Below are 19,799 nucleotides of genomic sequence, written 5' to 3' on the forward strand. Positions count from 1 at the left end.
CAAAAATCTAAGATCATGCATCTCAAAACTACTATGATCACTGAAAACACTTATTTTTTTAAACATTCGCACAAAAATAAGACATACACAAAAAATACCTCGACACTTCCACCAACATCTATAACATAACATGAGCACTATAACATATCACCATCACCAAAAAATAAAATAATACACACAAGGAATTCGCGAGAGCAGGCGAAATATACACAAACACAAACACAAACACAGCTGTAAGCCTTCTCCCTGAAAGCTGGCTGCCTTGGATCAAACGTGTAGCGCAAGCTACACGCCAAGGTATTGTCCAGTGTGGGTAGATTGGTAAAGCACTGCGTACCTTGTCCTAAGGTTCGTAGGTTCGAGTCTCCTTCAGCCAGAGATCAGTGTATATATATATATATATATATATATATATATATATATATATATATATATATATATATATATATATATATATATATATATATTAATATTAAACCAAAGTCGTTATGAACGACTGTCAAATGAATAAACAGAATAATGGTATAAATCTTGGTAATAAATACCGACAAGTTGGTTTAGAAAAACATGTTAACAAGCACTAGGACATATTTATTAGAAATCGTTTTCTAATGAATATGTCCCAGTGTTTACTTACGTGTTTTTCTAAACCAAACAGAATAAAAACCTGGAGTGAAGACAAATCATTTCCTGGGAGAAGACATAAAATCTAACACCATAACATTGGATTTATAATAATAATGATACTTAAATATTCTCGCCCATAACTTCGTATAGTTATATACAGTTACTAACCTCACTCTCGACTACTCAGTGACGCTCTCATATTATAAATGACACTCCTGGCACTCGTTTAAGGTAGCACGTCCATGTTAGGACTGACACCAGTGGACACTTACGCAATCTTGCAAGGCAAAGTTCATAAACACACTCACCGGTACGGCGCCACTCTGGTGAAGTGTAACGCAGTTCTCTGGTTCTAGGGAGAGGCGGTGAAGAGCTCTGCAGGTCGGCCTCCTGATGGTGCTGTCATCCGTTTCTAGGTACCTGAAGGGGATGAATGGTATTGGCGTTGATGGTATCTCTGGGAGACGAAGGAAGTTGCTTTCTGTAGCACTAAATCTGCTTCTTCTTTATCATCTGTGCACTCTGTGTAAAGCCGCCTTCTTTTGTAAGAGGACCACTCGGATAAATGCTCAGTAGTTAAAGTGGTAGACACAACGTGAAGGATGCCTGAACAATATTTTCGGGATCAACGCCCCCTACACCCATTCCCAGAATAGAGAAATTTGAACAAGAATAAAATAGCTGATCGCTGACTAAACTGGTTAGAAAATTCAGTGTTGACAAACGTGGGTATTACAATGACATTTACAGTAGATTAAGACATCCTTCCGCTCAATTAATTCTACCAAGTGAAGCCTTGACGAAGCTGTCGTCTGACAAACAGTTGTCTTAACTGTTGAAAGTTTTTTCTGATCTCAGCGTCTCTGAATTGATAACTTATTTGTTTAAAAATATATTATTTCATTATATCACATTTTAAATAAGTCATTAACTAAGCGGTCTTAAGAAAGAAATAACTTTTGTTTCTGATGATATTATTTAATGTTTTTATATTTCATAATGTGGTATATTTTTACGGGGCGGACCAGTAAGCCAGTGGAAAATGTCTGTCAACTCACCAAAAACTTCCGAATCAGATATATTTGTATTTTTCTCCCGACGAATAAACCCCTTTTTTCCTATCCTTATCCGATATTACTGCTACTTGGATATATTTATCTACAATCCAAAACATAAAACGTTTCCACACTCACTGAACAAGTGGTGCTACCGCTCCAGCCTGGCCGAAGAGGAGACCAGTTTCCCTGGAGACGCAGCAGGCAGCGATGGCCTCCGCCAGGTAAGGCCTCAGACTGTCATTCTCCTGCGGATGTGGAGGTTACTGCGTCAGTAGCGTCTGGTGGTGTAGTAGGTCGCAGAGAGTGCTGCAGGATGAATGGTCAACAGTGTGGTGGTGGTGGTGTCAGAGAAAGAAAAACATTTCTTCTCTCGATTACCAAAAAATTTATATGGTGGCTTTTTATATGAAACGTAATTATTTTTGCTTAATTATATCAATGTTTAAAATTTATTTATATGATATCAGTATTAATGTAGATATTAAAATGTAAATAGTTACGATAGAAAATATATGTGAAAGCAAATCGATGGCTAAAAGAAGAAAATGATAGGAGGAAGACTGTTCTACTGTACTCAAAAATATTGAGGATAAACAAAAATTGTCACAGAGGATTGAGGTAATTTTGGCTCATCAGTCACGTCATCGGTTATAAAGCCTCTAGGGTCCTCTGCACTGTTTCTATGCCAGACGATTCAACGATTGAGACATGAGAGGCAGAGATAAAGATAGAGAAAGGACTATTAAAAATTTTTGGAATCAGGTCAGCTGAGGGATGGGGAAAAGGGTTGCACAACAACCAACAATGCTAGCTTAGCCAGTAACCAGTCCTAGCGGTCACCCTGGTGCTGAGTCGCTAGGAAATGGGTCTGCACCTTGTGTCCTCGGCTCGGACTCGGCTCTTCCTGAGGGCAGTTCCAAACCTGGTGGGAATAGGTGTTGGTTAATGACCCGGGCAGGTGTGCCAGCGGGTGGCTGACTGGGCCCCGGTTGCCAGAGGGCCTCAACGGCTCGCTTCACATGCTGGTTGAATAAACGTGATGAGTCTTACTGTGTCGTACATCATGTAAGCACCTCACATCTTTGTCCGGGCCACAGTGCCAGAATGTATAACGTCACATAACAGTAGATACAGCAGTAATAACGTGTGTTATAGATAGAAAATGCTTTAACCAAAATTATTAAGCAATAATTTATCACCTTTAACGTTAATATCCTATTGTAAAGATTTTTACATTGATTTTTACATACATCTACGCTACACAAGCATTATCACTTCTCAAAGCTAGCTGTGTATAAGTGACTTGTGACTAACTACAGCAAGTTACGTGATTTCAGTTGAAATGAGGACATGACCTGTGCTACTTTAGGATGTAATTTGCCTTTTTTATATGAACAAAACGGAACTCGAATAAGTGAAAAATTGTAATATATATATATATATATATATATATATATATATATATATATATATATATATATATATATATATATAGGGGAAATGCTTGCTGGATACTTGGCTCACGTCCAGCCTCGGAGGAGCAGGAGGAAATTCATGATCTTTGATACATTGTGCCATTGTATTCATGTTTGTTTTTTCTGTAAATGTATTGTTTATTAATAAATGTTCACATAGAATATATAATATATATATATATATATATATATATATATATATATATATATATATATATATACACACGTTTATTTTTAAGTAAAACTGCTTGTATTATTTTAATATAATACATATTCTACTGAACTAACGAATGGCAATTTTTTCTACAATTATTTATGAATATATATATATATATATATATATATATATATATATATATATATATATATATATATATATATATATATATTAAAGAAAAATTGGATATCAAATTGGGGAGGGCGAGTACGGAAGAAGTGAATGTTTTCAGATATTTGGGAGTTGACGTGTCAGCGGATGGATTTATGAAGGATGAGGTTAATCATAGAATTGATGAAGGAAAAAAGGTGAGTGGTGCGTTTAGATATATGTGGAGATAAAAAACGTTATCTAAAGAGGCAAAGAAGGGAATGTATGAAAGTATAGTAGTACCAACACTCTTATATGGGTGTGAAGCTTGGGTGGTAAATGCAGCAGCGAGGAGACGGCTGGAGGCAGTGGAGATGTCCTGTCTAAGCGCAATGTGTGGTGTAAATATTATGCAGAAAATTCGGAGTGTGGAAATTAGGAGAAGGTGTGGAGTTAATAAAAGTATTAGTCAGAGGGCTGAAGAGGGGTTGTTGAGATGGTTTGGTCATTTAGAGAGAATGGATCAAAGTAGAATGACATGGAGAGCGTATAAATCTGTAGTGGAAGGAAGGCGAGGAAGGGGTCGTCCTCGACCCCTACCCAGAGGGAGGAGGTAAAGGAGGCTTTGTGGGCGAGGGGCTTAGACTTCCAGCAAGTGTGCGTGAGCGTGTTAGGAGTGAATGGAGACGAATGGTATTTGGGACCTGAAGAGCTGTTGGAGTGTGAGCACGGTAATATTTAGTGAAGGGATTCAGGGAAACCGGTTATTTTTATATAGCCGGACTTGAGTCCTGGAAATGGGAAGTACAATGCCTGCACTTTAAAGGAGGGGTTTGGGATATTAGCAGTTTGGAGGGATATATTGTATATCTTTGTACGTATATGCTTCTAATCTGTTGTATTCTGGGCACCTCTGCAAAAACAATGATTATGTGTGAGTGAGGTGAAAGTGTTGAATGATGAAAGTATTTTCTTTTTGAGGATTTTCTTTGTTTTTTTTGGGTCACCCTGCCTCGGTGGGAGACGGCAGACTTGTTGATATATATATATATATATATTTTTTATTTTTTATTATCACACCGGCCGATTCCCACCAAGGCAGGGTGGCCCGAAAAAGAAAAACTTTCACCATCATTCACTCCATCACTGTCTTGCCAGAAGGGTGCTTTACACTACAGTTTTTAAACTGCAACATTAACACCCCTCCTTCAGAGTGCAGGCACTGTACTTCCCATCTCCAGGACTCAAGTCCGGCCTGCCGGTTTCCCTGAATCCCTTCATAAATGTTACTTTGCTCACACTCCAACAGCACGTCAAGTATTAAAAAACCATTTGTCTCCATTCACTCCTATCAAACACGCTCACGCATGCCTGCTGGAAGTCCAAGCCCCTCGCACACAAAACCTCCTTTACCCCCTCCCTCCAACCCTTCCTAGGCCGACCCCTACCCCGCCTTCCTTCCACTACAGACTGATACACTCTTGAAGTCATTCTGTTTCGCTCCATTCTCTCTACATGTCCGAACCACCTCAACAACCCTTCCTCAGCCCTCTGGACAACAGTTTTGGTAATCCCGCACCTCCTCCTAACTTCCAAACTACGAATTCTCTGCATTATATTCACACCACACATTGCCCTCAGACATGACATCTCCACTGCCTCCAGCCTTCTCCTCGCTGCAACATTCATCACCCACGCTTCACACCCATATAAGAGCGTTGGTAAAACTATACTCTCATACATTCCCCTCTTTGCCTCCAAGGACAAAGTTCTTTGTCTCCACAGACTCCTAAGTGCACCACTCACTCTTTTTCCCTCATCAATTCTATGATTCACCTCATCTTTCATAGACCCATCCGCTGACACGTCCACTCCCAAATATCTGAATACGTTCACCTCCTCCATACTCTCTCCCTCCAATCTGATATTCAATCTTTCATCACCTAATCTTTTTGTTATCCTCATAACCTTACTCTTTCCTGTATTCACCTTTAATTTTCTTCTTTTGCACACCCTACCAAATTCATCCACCAATCTCTGCAACTTCTCTTCAGAATCTCCCAAGAGCACAGTGTCATCAGCAAAGAGCAGCTGTGACAACTCCCACTTTGTGTGTGATTCTTTATCTTTTAACTCCACGCCTCTTGCCAAGACCCTCGCATTTACTTCTCTTACAACCCCATCTATAAATATATTAAACAACCACGGTGACATCACACATCCTTGTCTAAGGCCTACTTTTACTGGGAAAAAATTTCCCTCTTTCCTACATACTCTAACTTGAGCCTCACTATCCTCGTAAAAACTCTTCACTGCTTTCAGTAACCTACCTCCTACACCATACACTTGCAACATCTGCCACATTGCCCCCCTATCCACCCTGTCATACGCCTTTTCCAAATCCATAAATGCCACAAAGACCTCTTTAGCCTTATCTAAATACTGTTCACTTATATGTTTCACTGTAAACACCTGGTCCACACACCCCCTACCTTTCCTAAAGCCTCCTTGTTCATCTGCTATCCTATTCTCCGTCTTACTCTTAATTCTTTCAATTATAACTCTACCATACACTTTACCAGGTACACTCAACAGACTTATCCCCCTATAATTTTTGCACTCTCTTTTATCCCCTTTGCCTTTATACAAAGGAACTATGCATGCTCTCTGCCAATCCCTAGGTACCTTACCCTCTTCCATACATTTATTAAACAATTGCACCAACCACTCCAAAACTATATCCCCACCTGCTTTTAACATTTCTATCTTTATCCCATCAATCCCGGCTGCCTTACCCCCTTTCATTTTACCTACTGCCTCACGAACTTCCCCCACACTCACAACTGGCTCTTCCTCACTCCTACAAGATGTATATATATATATTGAAAATAAAATATGTTAATACCTACGGTAATGTTATTGGACTGTACAGTATTTGGTCTAGTGCTCAAGTTGTTGAATCACTAGGGAAATGTTTGAAATGTTTTATTAACCTGTCTGGGACTGGGGGTCAAACAGGAGTATTTATCCTCAGTCTGCTCTGATCAAAGGCATTACAAGAAAGCAAGCCACATCAACCCCAGCTGTGTCCTCAAGCTGGCTTAGCAGGACGTATATGCCGATAGAAAATCAATCCAGTTTACTTATTGGTAACAGATGAAAGTACGAGAGGCAGACAGTTGCGAACAATTCCGCTCTTGGAGTTGGCAAGGAAGTCAACGCATCCAAAAATATATAAGAATAGCCATGCAAACACGTTCCAGCTACCGTACCATTCACTGTCAAGTTTGTTTTTTTTATGAGCAAGTTCGCTATACATTCAAGTTGCGTATAATATTTACAAGAGTATTCACACAAGAACATTTGCATTGGTAGTCAGTCCAGTAATATGTAAAAGCCCTTCCGAAACCAGAGGTGACTGTCCGGAGTGTACTCTGGCCTGCGGGCTTGCTCACCTGTCCTCTCGGGCCAAGGGAAAAATGAACACTACTCGCACCATCAACTCTAATCAAATATATTTCACCTCCAAAAAATCGGGTGATCTACAGAGTACACACAAACACGCACATCATAACAGGTAAAAGACTGTATTAAGTCCAAGATATTAGAAAGGAAAACCAAAAAATACAGTTATGAAGTCATAGGCAAACAACTTGGTTAGTACGTCAGTCGTGTGCGGAGACTGGCCGCTTCTTCGAGCTCTCCCACGCTGACCTTGTGCAGGAAACTCTGTATCAGGTGGTGGCATCAGCTGTGAGGGACGAGGTCACGGAGGGTCACACGCTAGCATACACACAAGGCAAGTGTGCTACACTTATTGATGAGCAAAGCACAATGACCGATATAGTAAACATGCTTTAGTACAAGAATAGAGTAACAGCTTCAAAACATAGGGTGGTAACACTACGTTACTTTCAACTGGAAACACTAACAATAGATTGTGTACTCAATACACGATGACGGTACACTATAGAATGTTTTGACCGGAACTCTATTAATGTATCTATTTAGATAATCCCAAAATTATGAATTAACTTTAAATAATTTACCTTTCTCCTTGACCCTGCAATAAAATTATTTACACGTAACTCTAAATTAATTTTAAGTATGTATGTTACAATCGTTTTGTAAATTACAAGATATATTATTTAAAGCAGATTTAGTTAGAATCATCATCTTGCAAGATTATAGGGGAATTTCTTCCAGACCCCTATAATGCAGAATGATGAGCTTTATATACTTAACCTTACGTTATAATGAATGTACAGCCACCTGTTAAGCACATCATTACAATTCGCTCCTTGACATCTTACAGAGGGAAATCCCTGTCAACATGAAGATCACACACTACTTTTAAGATAGGTGTAATCAGGGAGGTTCTACCTTAATTAAGGCCATTTACCCAAGATTACCCTGTGTAACGTTACCCAGTTAGCCTCCACTCACTGGAACACACGGCTTACCTTACACACTTCCCCTATAATATTCTCCGGTTCCCAAAGCAAAATTAAATTAAACAGTACTAGCATAAATAATCAAATTAATATTTATAAATTAATAATATCTACCGAAACAGTAACGACTATTAATCATAGCAAAAGCAACAACAGTTAATATAATAACGTAGAAGATACTGTAGATTTTGTGTAGACGGTTCTAAGGTATCAGGTCGTTGACCTGGTAACCTGAATTTTGACCGATGTTTTTGCTTCTTTCTTTGGAGAAGAATTTCAAACGCATTTGATTCGTCCGAGAAACTGACCAAGAGACAAAAGTGGCAGCTTCTTTTTCCCTATGGTTCACATTTCAGGAAAATTGTCTGTTATATGGGAATGGTACTGTTACCAACAGTAACAGCATGGTTATACGGCAATTAGAGGCTTTGAACACCTATATTGAAGAGAAATTACTTTAATGGTTATAATCGTAACCATAATTTTTAAATAGGTGGACAGGTAAGCCAGCGGAAAACCTCGGTCACATGACCAAAAGCTCCAGCTGTAGGTTAGAAAATACTTGTTTTATTCCCTGTCAAACAATAAATCTAACTAAATTGAGTTCTGATGTACTTACGTCGATGACTGTGACATCAAAGCGATGCTCATGTTAGGCTCCTCAGGACTTGTGTTAATTTAGCTAGGTCTAAACTTAAATTTGGTTGTGGTCAGAGTTTTTAAAGTACTCGGTACTATTTCGTTCCGAAGGTTAGGTTAGGTAAGGTATGTCAACAAAGGGGACTAGTGTTTCCTGACGTGGGTCTTAGATGATGACCTGCAGCTGGAGCTTTTGGTCATCTGACTAAGGCCTTCCGCTGGTTTACCGGGCCGCCCCTTTAAATATTATGGTTATGACTACAATAATTTCACCCTACCTTATTATGTTCCGAATCAAATAAATTACTTGAAGCATTAATGTACACGATATAAATTCAGATATTAGAACTATTTACACTTGTTACAGTAATGATTACTACTAATACTAACGACAAATAATAATAATAATAATAATCATAATAATAATCATAATGAAAAGGAAGAAGAAAACATTTATGCAATTTATTTAAAATACGTAAGTTTGAATACAGAGCCACATACCACTTCAACAAAAATAATTTCTTTAGACATTCCCTATACAATGACAATACACACACACACACACACACACACACACACACACACACACACACACACATACATACACACACACACACACACACACACACACACACACACACACACACACACACACACACACACACACACACAAACCTAATAAAGGACAATTAAAAATGTGACATAAAGAGAAATTTTCAGAGTGCGTTTATAAGATTTTTCTAAATGATTTGATTTCCAGACAACTGCAATGGAGGATGGTGAAGTAAAGAAAAAGTTCAGAAATTACTTTTGATACTGACATTAGACCAGGTTGGACATATTGGATCAGTCTCGAGAGGAAAATAGATAAAATATTTCAAGAGGCCCGGTGGCCTGGTGGCTAAAGCTTCCGCTTCACACACGGAGGGCCCGGGTTCGATTCCCGGCGGGTGGAAACATTTCGACACGTTTCCTTACACCTGTTGTCCTGTTCACCTAGCAGCAAATAGGTACCTGGGTGTTAGTCGACTGGTGTGGGTCGCATCCTGGGGGACAAGATTAAGGACCCCAATGGAAATAAATTAGACAGTCCTCGATGACGCACTGACTTTTTTGGGTTATCCTGGGTGGCTAACCCTCCGGGGTTAAAAATCCGAACGAAATCTTATCTCTTATCTTATCTTACTATAAAGTAAGCAATTCGATTTAGCTAATAAGATAATCACGAAAATTGTTAAAGGAAAATATGGATGGATTGACTGCTTTTATCTAGACGTTAAAAAAATCTTTCAACAGAATTCCCTATTAAAAGGCTAATTTAGACACTAAAATATTGTGAGGGAAAAGCCCTTAAAAACTGGGGGTTCTAGTTGTTCAGACACGCTGGATTATTATTATTATTATAAAGGGGAAGCGCTAAACCCGTAGGATTATACAGCGCCTGTTGGGGGGGAATGGAAGGTATTCAGGGTTAATTCAGGAAACTGGAGCACAGATCCAGTTTCCTAGATCAAGAGCCCCTAACCACCATCAAGGAACCTTCCTTGAGGGGCAGACACGCTGGAATCATTAGCGTGTTACCGCCCGCATTACCATCTAGCGGGCTGAGGGCTAAGCTTCATTTCCTCGGTCCTCACGGTAAACTAGAGGAAAACCTCGGTCAGATATTAGTCGTATGATGTGGGTCATCATATTCCTAAGATCCTCGTCAGGAAAGATTTGTCCTGTTTCCTGACAAACCTTACCTAACCTAACCTAACCTAACTTAACTCTCAGCTCCTGTAACTGTAATTGTAATAAATAGGTAATTACACGCATTTATTCTCTCTCGCTCGCTCGTTCGTTCGTTCTCTCTCTCTCTCTCTCTCTCTCTCTCTCTCTCTCTCCCTCTCTCTCTCTCTCTCTCTCTCTCTCTCTCTCTCTCTCTCTCTCTCTCTCTCTCTCTCTCTCTCTCTCTGGCCTACCCTGACAGCCAATCTGGAGAGAGAAGTGACAGCGCCGTAGTCTGTCATGATGGCCAAATTCTGAGGGTCTCTAGCGATCCTGGCGATGGCAGCGCACACGGCCGAGAGGACGGACTCGCTCTGACTCTCCAGTAACGACACCAGTAGTTCGATGCCTCCCACCAGGCTCCTCACCACCTCTGCCAACCCCTCCTGCACCCCCACCACCATACACATCCTTATAGTTTTATTGATTTAGCTGAAGTAATATGAGTCTAAATACCAAAAGAAATATTAAAAAATTACATATTTCCACCAAACAGTTCATAAGTTATGAAGGGATTATAAGAAACCGGTTAGCAGGACTTGAGTCCTGGAAGTGGTAGGGAAAGGTAGGGTTGTTGCAGTCCTGGAGGTGTGAAGTACAGTGAATGAATGATGGTGAAGGTGTTTTTTCCTTCAAGTCACACTGTCTTGGAGGGAGAGAGCTCTTAAAGAGAGTGATCCACGAAGGATCGAAGAGGTCATAAGATTCCTCTCCTAAGTAGGGATTGTACGGGAACTGAAACCTAGCTTCCAGGTAACGTTCCCAGGTTGCACTATAATGACTGCCACTTTTCCCATACGGAAAATAGATTTCTCAAAGCTCACCATCACCTCTGTGATGGTGAGCTTCTCCCTACCAGCCATTTTTTTTTTCACCACTGACAACCACACTCAAATGTTGAACTATTCATATTAAGCTCAAGTGTTAAGTGTAGACTGAAGGTTAAAGTGTAATATACCAAGACGTTCCAAATTACTGCAAATACTACGTATATAGTAAATTGGATCTCGATGTAATAATTAAATATTTTTATAGCACATTCAGAGGATCGAGTGCAATAAATCGTTGTAAATATAAGCAATAATTAATTAGGTTTCTCCCACTTTTTAGAGTGCCTTTGGAATACTTTTAATTAGGCATCTCCCATTAAAATTTTAGAGTGCATTTGGAATACCTTCACTGATCAATAGTGCAGTGATAAAGAGACAGATAAGAACACCTTCCTTACCGACTCTTGCTGTAAGCAAGTACAGATGGCGTTGGCAGCAGAAGCCTGGACGCGACAGTTGGGGTTCTTGAGGTGGGACCAAAGGAGACGCAGTCCGTCCTGCTGAAGTAGAGCAGCCAAGGCGTCCTCCTCGGCGGCGCAGGAGCCCAGGGCACGCGTCACGTTCAGGAGAAGTCTGTCTGAGGTACGTCGTAGCAACTGGATCAGTGTGGTCACTCCACCGCCATTCAGCAGTGTGAGGCAGCAGTCAGCGTCACCAGCCACCTCACCTAGCGCCCCAACCACGTTGGTCAATACCTGTGGAGAAATTTCTCCAGTAAAGGGGTATCTCTCAGCCCTCATAGCCCCCCCCCCTCAGTCCTCTGAGAGACTTAGCCCCAGAAGGGGCTAGTGGATTCTTCTTTCCACGTAAAATGCATTATGAGGAACATATGTATGTACCATAGCGTCGCAAGGCACGTCTTCCTCTCCTTGCTAGAGTTCTTGATCAACTACACAGAGAGGCTTAAACGAGAGTAATTACTCTCTCACCTTAGCAGAAAAATGAAGGGAAAACCTGTGCCCCACTTTATCTACAAGTTGGGACTATTGTGAATTTTAGTTTATAGCTAAACAACAAGAAATCTACCCACTTGCATTGAATACTGTTGCACAAAAGAACTGCTGAACTCAGCAGTTCTTTTGTGCAGAGGATGACTTGTAGGCTCTGGGCAGGGCGACAAGCTAGGTTGAATTCAGACATGAGAGCGTCAACACATGTCATAAATCTCCCACAGAGAAAGAAAACGCTAATTTTGTACAGTAAACTCTAAAATACTGTTAATCTCCACTAGGAAAACTACTGTTAAAAAGAAATATGAGTGTATCGTCCGTGGTATATACATGACAAGTGTAGCGTCGCGGTATGCATTCAGGTGTTATGAACAGAGGGACAAGATATCACCCTATCGCGTAAAAACTAACCAAAGTACTCCCTATCAACGCGTGAGGACATAACTAAGGATCTGTAGCAGCTTACTCAAGACATCAATACCGGAGTCATGCTTCCCATACCACAAACGAAGAGAAATTGGGTCAGTTACAATACCCAGGTTAATCCAGCCATACCCACACCTAATTACGTTAGCTGCAGCTAATAGGTAAGGGTGAAATTTGACTAGAATTACCAATATATCTCGTGATACGTGGGTGATTCACCCAAAACTACGTAAGTATCAATAAGCATATTAGATAGCGAAATGCTGGATATACGCTCCTTTGGGGCAAATTGGTTTCTAACCCACTTGTTAATCCACAGCCACAGTGGGATCTGGAACGGCACCCCAAAGGGATGTCCAGGGAGAGGCTGCTGGACATCCTGTTAGCAGATAAGTACCGATTGCTATATGTTGTTTCATGCTTGAAAGTGTACTTATCTAACCAGTTCTCCCCAATACCTGTGTTGTACATTTGTTATGCCTCCACCACAGAGCTAAAGTGTCCACATATTTTCAGTGATTAAACATAATGTGATAAGTTATTTAATTGGAACAATCAACGGGTAGAGAAGAGGAAACGAAAATAAACTGACGAAATATCAACAAATTGACACCAAAATGCATTTTTTTTTTACAAATGTAGTCGTGGCTATGAAAATGAGACAAAAAAAGTGATAATAAATGTTGCAACTACTGAAATATCTCAGATATTTTGTGACAAATTAAGCAGTGAAAATCGCACACGACGTGCATGGGGCCCAGGGCCTCCAAGAGAAATTTTGCAAAGCGGAACAAGACTGATTTGGTGTCTCTGGGAACAAGCTGAGGGGCTCCCCAGTCTAAGTGAATTTTACGTAATTATTTTTCTAAATAAACTAAAAAATAGTTAAAATTACCCATAAAAATCAAATGAAAAAATCAAAATTAAACGTCTATTTCAATGGGGCTCCTTTACAGGGGGGCCTCGGGCCCATATACCAGCTGAACCCCCATCCTCTCATAGGTCCTGCATGGCTATATTTCTGTTTACAAATATATAATTACACACTTGTACTCAGGACCGGTCTTGGGTATAAGTCATCTATGCTACAGTTTAGTGCTTCACGATATGATGGTATGATAAACTCTAAGTATTTTGCCTTCCTTCCCTTACTTTACTATTCATATTTCGACTTTCGATTTCTGAGGGCCTCTTAAACCTGACATACCTTAGGGACACCTTAGGGACTCTGGTTAAAGTCAAGCCTTACTTGTCTGCAGTAAAACACACACACATACACACACACACACACACACACACATACACACATACACACACAGATGAATCATAGGGATGTTAGGAAGTATTTCTTCAGCCAGAGTAGTCAGGAAGTGGAATAATTTGGGAAGCGATGTAGTGGAGGCAGGATCCATTCATAGCTTTAAAGAGCAGAGGTATGATAAAGCTCATGGTTCAGGGAGAGTGACCTAGTAGCGATCAGTGAAGAGGCGGGGCCAGGAGCTATGAGTCGACCCCTGCAACCTTAACTAGGTGAATACACACACACACACACACACACACACACACACACACACACACACACACACACACACACTAAGAATCGGCCTGGACGACACTGGAGGACAGGAGGGTTAGGGGAGACATGATAACGACATACAAAATACTGTGAGGAATTGACAAGGTGGACAGAGACAGGATGTTCCAGAGATGGGACACAGAAACAACGGGTCACAATTAGAAGTTGAAGACTCAGATGAGTCGGAGATGTTAGGAATTATTTCCATAGTCATAGTGTTGTCAGGACGTGAAATAGTCTGGCAAGTGACGTGGTGGGGGCAGGAACCATGTATAGTTTTAAGACGAGGTATGATAAAACTCAAGAAGCAGGAGGAGAGAAGACCTAGTAGCGGTCAGTGAAGAGGCGGGGCCAGGAGCTGTGCCTCGACCCCTGCAACCACAAATAGGTGAGTAGATGAGTACACATCTGCTGATGACTAAATAACAGTTGTCAGCATCTGCAACATCATACAAACACAGACTCACCCAAACACGCCAGTCGATTAAAGTTTGAGTGGCACAAACTCCAGGAGCTGGAGCTCAGTACCTACAAGTGCAAACTAGCAATAATATATGTGGAAAAGATGATACTGACCCTTTCGTCGTCGTGATGAAGAAGAGCCACCAGGATAGGCACGGCGTTGAGATCCTTGACGGCTGTGACGTGCTCAGGGAGGAGGGACACGTGCCAGATGGCCTCCAGCACTGCCTCCAACAACTCACTGTCACCCACCAACTGGCCTCCCGTAGCTGGTGCAACCAGATCAGATATTAGTACTGCCACCCGACTGATGAAACTCTCCGCCATGCACTTACTTATCCCTGCCACTTCCTGTCTGTGATGTCTGCTAGCGACAGGTCTCGGTGAAAATCCAAGATAGCAGCCGGCATTCCAGACACCCTGATCGTATAAGTCATTACTACACATACCAATTAATTTATAATTATATTTTATTTTTTTTTTACAATAAGTGAGAGAATTGACAAACATTCTAAGAAGTATATTATATCAACAAGTGTGTAAATGGTAAGGAACTTTAACGAAGAGGCATTTCACTCCCCAGGGCCTTGTCAATCCAGTATAGAGACCCCATGAACAAATTGTCACCTGAGGGTAATGTGCTGACTGTTCAAGATTTATCTTGCCAATATATCGAAGATGTTAAAACTGTGATGTAATAATTACCGCAGATTCCAAGCATTGCCGTTTCTTCAAATCCTACTTAATGATGATCTTGGCATTGCTCGTTTTTAAAAGATGATTTGAAAAAATTCAGTAACACATAAACAGTATAATTAAGGCACCTGTTGTCCAGACCATCAACTATGTACAAAGACCGATGATAATTTTAGTCTACTTGTTCTATTTTTTATTGATCCCAGAGAATTATGTGATTTCAATTGTTTTGCATTTTGTGATAGTTTAATCCATTGGAATGGCTATTGGGTAGTGGTGGCTATCACTGCTGTTTTGGTTAATTTATTTATAGAGTATTTGGAAGTACAGGTTTGTGGTTATCCTAACCGACAGTGCGATGAGACTGTAACACTTGGAAGAGCCCTGATCGTAATAACCAGAAGGCTTAATAACTGCAACGTAAAAGTGAGGTTCACTACAGTCGAGTCTGCGGTAAAGTTAACCATGAAGGAGGAAAGTAAAGCTGCCTTTCATCAACATTCTTCTGCGTAAACAAGAGGTAAATTACTTTTAAAGGGTAATGCAAACTGATCAATTAAGATAACTTGATTCACTTCTCGAACCACGATACCAAGGCTAAACGGGGAGTTATCTTTTTTTGAGAGCATACAGGGGTTTGTAAACCTCAGTACCTTGACGACGAGTGAAATGCACCAGGTATTCATCAAACGTCACTTCCCTTCCAGTTTCATCAGTGACTGTGAAAGACGGGCACTTAGTATCATCAACATGACTAGGCAAGACAGTCCTCCACACAGGTTCATCATTCTTTCTTCAAGTGAAGTAACCACAAAAGCATCAAGCGTAGCATCCAAACTCAAACTTGGATCTCGAGTGGCGCGCCACGTAAGCCAGTTTTAGAACTGGAATATATTGCCATTGGACGTTACTGCGAGTAGAACAAATATACAATTACTATTGTTATTATTATTATTATCATGGGGAGCGATAAACTCGTAAAAATTGTGCAGCGCCTGTGAGAGGGGGGATGGAAAGCATTCTGGCTCAGTTTAACGCAGTGGAGCACAGATCCAATTTTCTAGACAAAGAGCCTCTTACCAGGTAGATACATAGTTACAGTGTGTAGCTACACGACTGTCTGGGGGCAGCGTCTCAAACATGTTGGGCTGTACTTCAGACTGCCGGCACTTTATTATCACCACGACCATCTTGCGCAAGTGACGTAGACATTTTAGCTGCTAACTTACCTTTCCATGTCATTAAAAAAGTTACATTATATGGAATACATTCGATTGCATATTTATGTATATGTATGTCTGTAAACGTGACTACCCACGTGAAGTTAAAAGATCCAAAAATATCCTTTTTGTCCCGTTGATAGTGTTTAGTTCGGCAAACAGATTTGTAACGTTTTCTGAGGCTGTAGTACATTCTGCCTCGCCTTGAATCCCTTACCAGTAATCTAACACTCTTTTCCAGGAGGAAATATTTTACTATTTATGCACAGCTTTTTCGAATTCTGCATTATTGGCTTCTTATTTTCCCTATTGCTTTTACTAAAAAAAATCTTCATTATCTGTTTGGTTATTAGAGTATTTACTTTTCTTCTGTCTACTAAAAACATAATTTTGAATCTCATCAAGCTTTCTTCATAATTTATGCTGATTCATAAAACCCACATTTGTTATTTTTTTATTATTAGTTCTAAATAATTATGGTATGGCAATGTTTGATGATCCTCTGTGTTTTAAATGGGATGGGATGCCACCTTTGGTACGCCAGCGGATGCTTAAACCCACGTCAAGAGGCGCTTTCCTGTTTTCTGTCGAGAAAACATCACCATCCTGCTTACATTTTTAAATATGCCTTTTTTTTCTTCTTTTAATCTGAAAGTTATATAATGCTTGTAAAATAAAAGGACACAAGTGCAACTAATGTGACATTTTATTGTGGCAACGTTTCGCTCTCCAGGAGCTTTGTCAAGCCGTTACAAACAGTAGTTGCACTTGTGTCCTTTTACGTTACATATTGTCGGTAATTCTACCAACTTTATTATATAATGCTTGAGAAATGGGAGGTAATCACGAAATCGATGATATGCTAGACACATATGCAACACCAGCAATCATTTTGACGAAACGCTTAGATTGCACTGGAGGCTTCATCAGTCGAATAGATGACTCGCACTCCTTTAGACATCATCGTTGTTGGAAAACGAAGTTGGCGAAGTAGTTGGAAAGCTTGAAAAGTATTAAGTCTCTCCGATTTCCACCAACACTGATATCTCCAGGAGTGTTATTCATTTCTGAATTCGACTGATACAGCCTACAGCACAGGCGAAACATTTCGTCAATGAAGATTCCTAGTGTTGCACATGTGTTTTATAAACTTGTCGGTAATGTATAGCATTTACAGTTCGGTACGTAAACAACCCAAGAGAGATTACAAGGAAGCATCAGATAAGATCAAACACTGTGGTGAGGGGCATTGCTCCATATTGTTCGGAATGCAGAAAATTGGTGACCATAGCTGTGAACTAATAATCATGTCAGCACAGGAGCTGAAAACTAGTGATCATGGCAGTAGCTTACGTCAAAAAATATTAGCATGACTTTGATTTTTTTTTCTGATTCAGCTAATTTTGGAGGAATTATATGGACACCATAAATCAGTTTCATATTCAGATTTTGGTCTAACGAATAGTGTAAATAATTTTACAATTACCTTAATTTATATGAAAATAACTTTGAAATTTGACAGAACAACAGCAAATTATTTTTTTTTACTGCTATATCTTTTTTTTTACTGCTATATCATTTTTTTTTACGGTGATCTTTCGTTTGTAAATTACCACCAGATCTTTTATTTTTTTCTGATTTTCTTGGGATTTTATCAGGGAGTTGTAGAAGGATTCCCACATGTGGGACGACGCCAGGAGTGCGGATTGTAACCATAATTTTTTTTATATTTTGTTTCTATTTCGAAAATCAGCTGAATTATCTGAAGATAGTCTCGAAAAAATTACTATTCCCTCATCTTTTTTTCGAATTTTGTTCCATTTCTTCACTGGACAGTTTCTATGAAGAAGGTAATTACTCAGACACGCCATCACAAGGTGTTTCACCTAAGTGTGGGTTCCTTGTGAATTATTCCGGCCAGTATTGTGACCTTATTCTTCAGAGGAAAATGATGAATGTATTTGACTGCGATTTAGTTTGTTAGATCCATGAAATTTTGTTCTGTAGTATCTTTTAGTTCTAGAAGCTTACAGATTTCCTCAGTTAGGTTATGTAAAGTTTGTCAGGAAGCAGGACAAGTGTTTCCTGACGTGGGTCTTATTTATACGATGACCTGCAGCTGGAGCTTTTGGTCATCTGACCGAGGCCTTCCGCTGGCTTACCGGTCCACCCCATTAAGAATTAAGACAGAATAATGTTTCAGTTACACTGGCATATATAATGTATATAAAAGAGTAGTTTTCCAGGAAGGTATTACGTGATTTTAGTCTAATTTTTCAACCCCGGTTCAATGACGTAATTTCTCCCTTATTAGGTTAAATAAGACAAAACACTGAAGTTGAGAACAAATATTCTTTTTCTCCTCCTTTATCTTTTTTCCTCAATTATTTCTTCGGTCTTTTCTAAGGTTTCTTTGATACTGACTCAGCCATCTTTTGATCAGCCTAACTTTTAACTACCTCAAACTTGGCCATCCTGTAACCCGCTACTTGTTCACTGTAGCTAAAATATTTTATAGGCCTTTTGGTCCTACTAATATGTCTCGCTTCCTCTTTGTTTCTATTATTTTGTATATCAAATTTCCTCTTCATTAAATCCAAAACTAATTTCCTTTGTTTCTCTTCATTTTTTCAAAAGTTATAGTTGTTTACAACGCCTTTTTTTTTTATATATGTGGCGATGTTTTTAATATATGTAGCTATGTTTTTAATATATGTGGCTATGTTTTTAATATATGTGGCTATGTTTTAAAATATGTGGCTGCCTGAGCTTGCTATCACCTGCAGCTCACAAGACTGCCATCCCCACGAGCCCCTTTGGGACGGGGCAGATGGCAGACCAGAGGCCTAGCTTCTCCCTACGAGCCCCGTGAGGGCGGGGACTGTGGCTAGGCCTGGGGACAGTTGGCCCCAAAAATGAGGGGGTACTTGTACCTCCTCCCATGGGAGACTTACGTCTCGAGACACTCCCCAGATAGGGAGCCAAGGCCGGGTCACCACTACTTGGAAAAGACCCGGGCCGGGAGAATACCGGCGAATAAAAAAAAAAAAACAAAAAAAAAAAATGTGGCTGTTTTTAAAATATGTGGCTATGTTTTTATGTGGGGTAGCAATATTTTATAATTGATTTACCTTATAGTGCGATTGATTACAATTGCACATTTCTTCCATCTGTGTGTGTGTGTGTGTGTGTGTGTGTGTGTGTGTCTGTGTGTACTCTATTTTCATGAAATTAATTCATACAATTAATTCCATACATCAAAAATATATAGGTGCAAAAATTATGACAAGATGCAAGAAAAAAAAGAAA

The 19,799-nt window shown here is 39.9% G+C and overlaps 1 protein-coding gene across 1 annotated transcript in view; it reads right to left on the reverse strand.

Annotated features, from left to right (window-relative positions):
- Nucleotides 1–19,799, reverse strand: part of gudu (Armadillo repeat-containing protein gudu) — a 54,547-nt gene that overhangs the window by 12,379 nt on the left and 22,369 nt on the right. The window contains exons 10-14 of the mRNA XM_070099783.1: nt 14,689–14,994; nt 11,559–11,855; nt 10,525–10,716; nt 1,821–1,930; nt 936–1,047 (exon numbers count right to left, since the gene is read on the reverse strand). Of these exons, the coding sequence (XP_069955884.1) occupies nt 936–1,047; nt 1,821–1,930; nt 10,525–10,716; nt 11,559–11,855; nt 14,689–14,994 (1,017 nt within the window). The remainder of the gene's footprint in view (nt 1–935; nt 1,048–1,820; nt 1,931–10,524; nt 10,717–11,558; nt 11,856–14,688; nt 14,995–19,799) is intronic.

This window comes from Cherax quadricarinatus, chromosome 69, assembly GCF_038502225.1.
Source record: "Cherax quadricarinatus isolate ZL_2023a chromosome 69, ASM3850222v1, whole genome shotgun sequence".
Lineage (NCBI taxonomy): Eukaryota > Metazoa > Arthropoda > Malacostraca > Decapoda > Parastacidae > Cherax > Cherax quadricarinatus.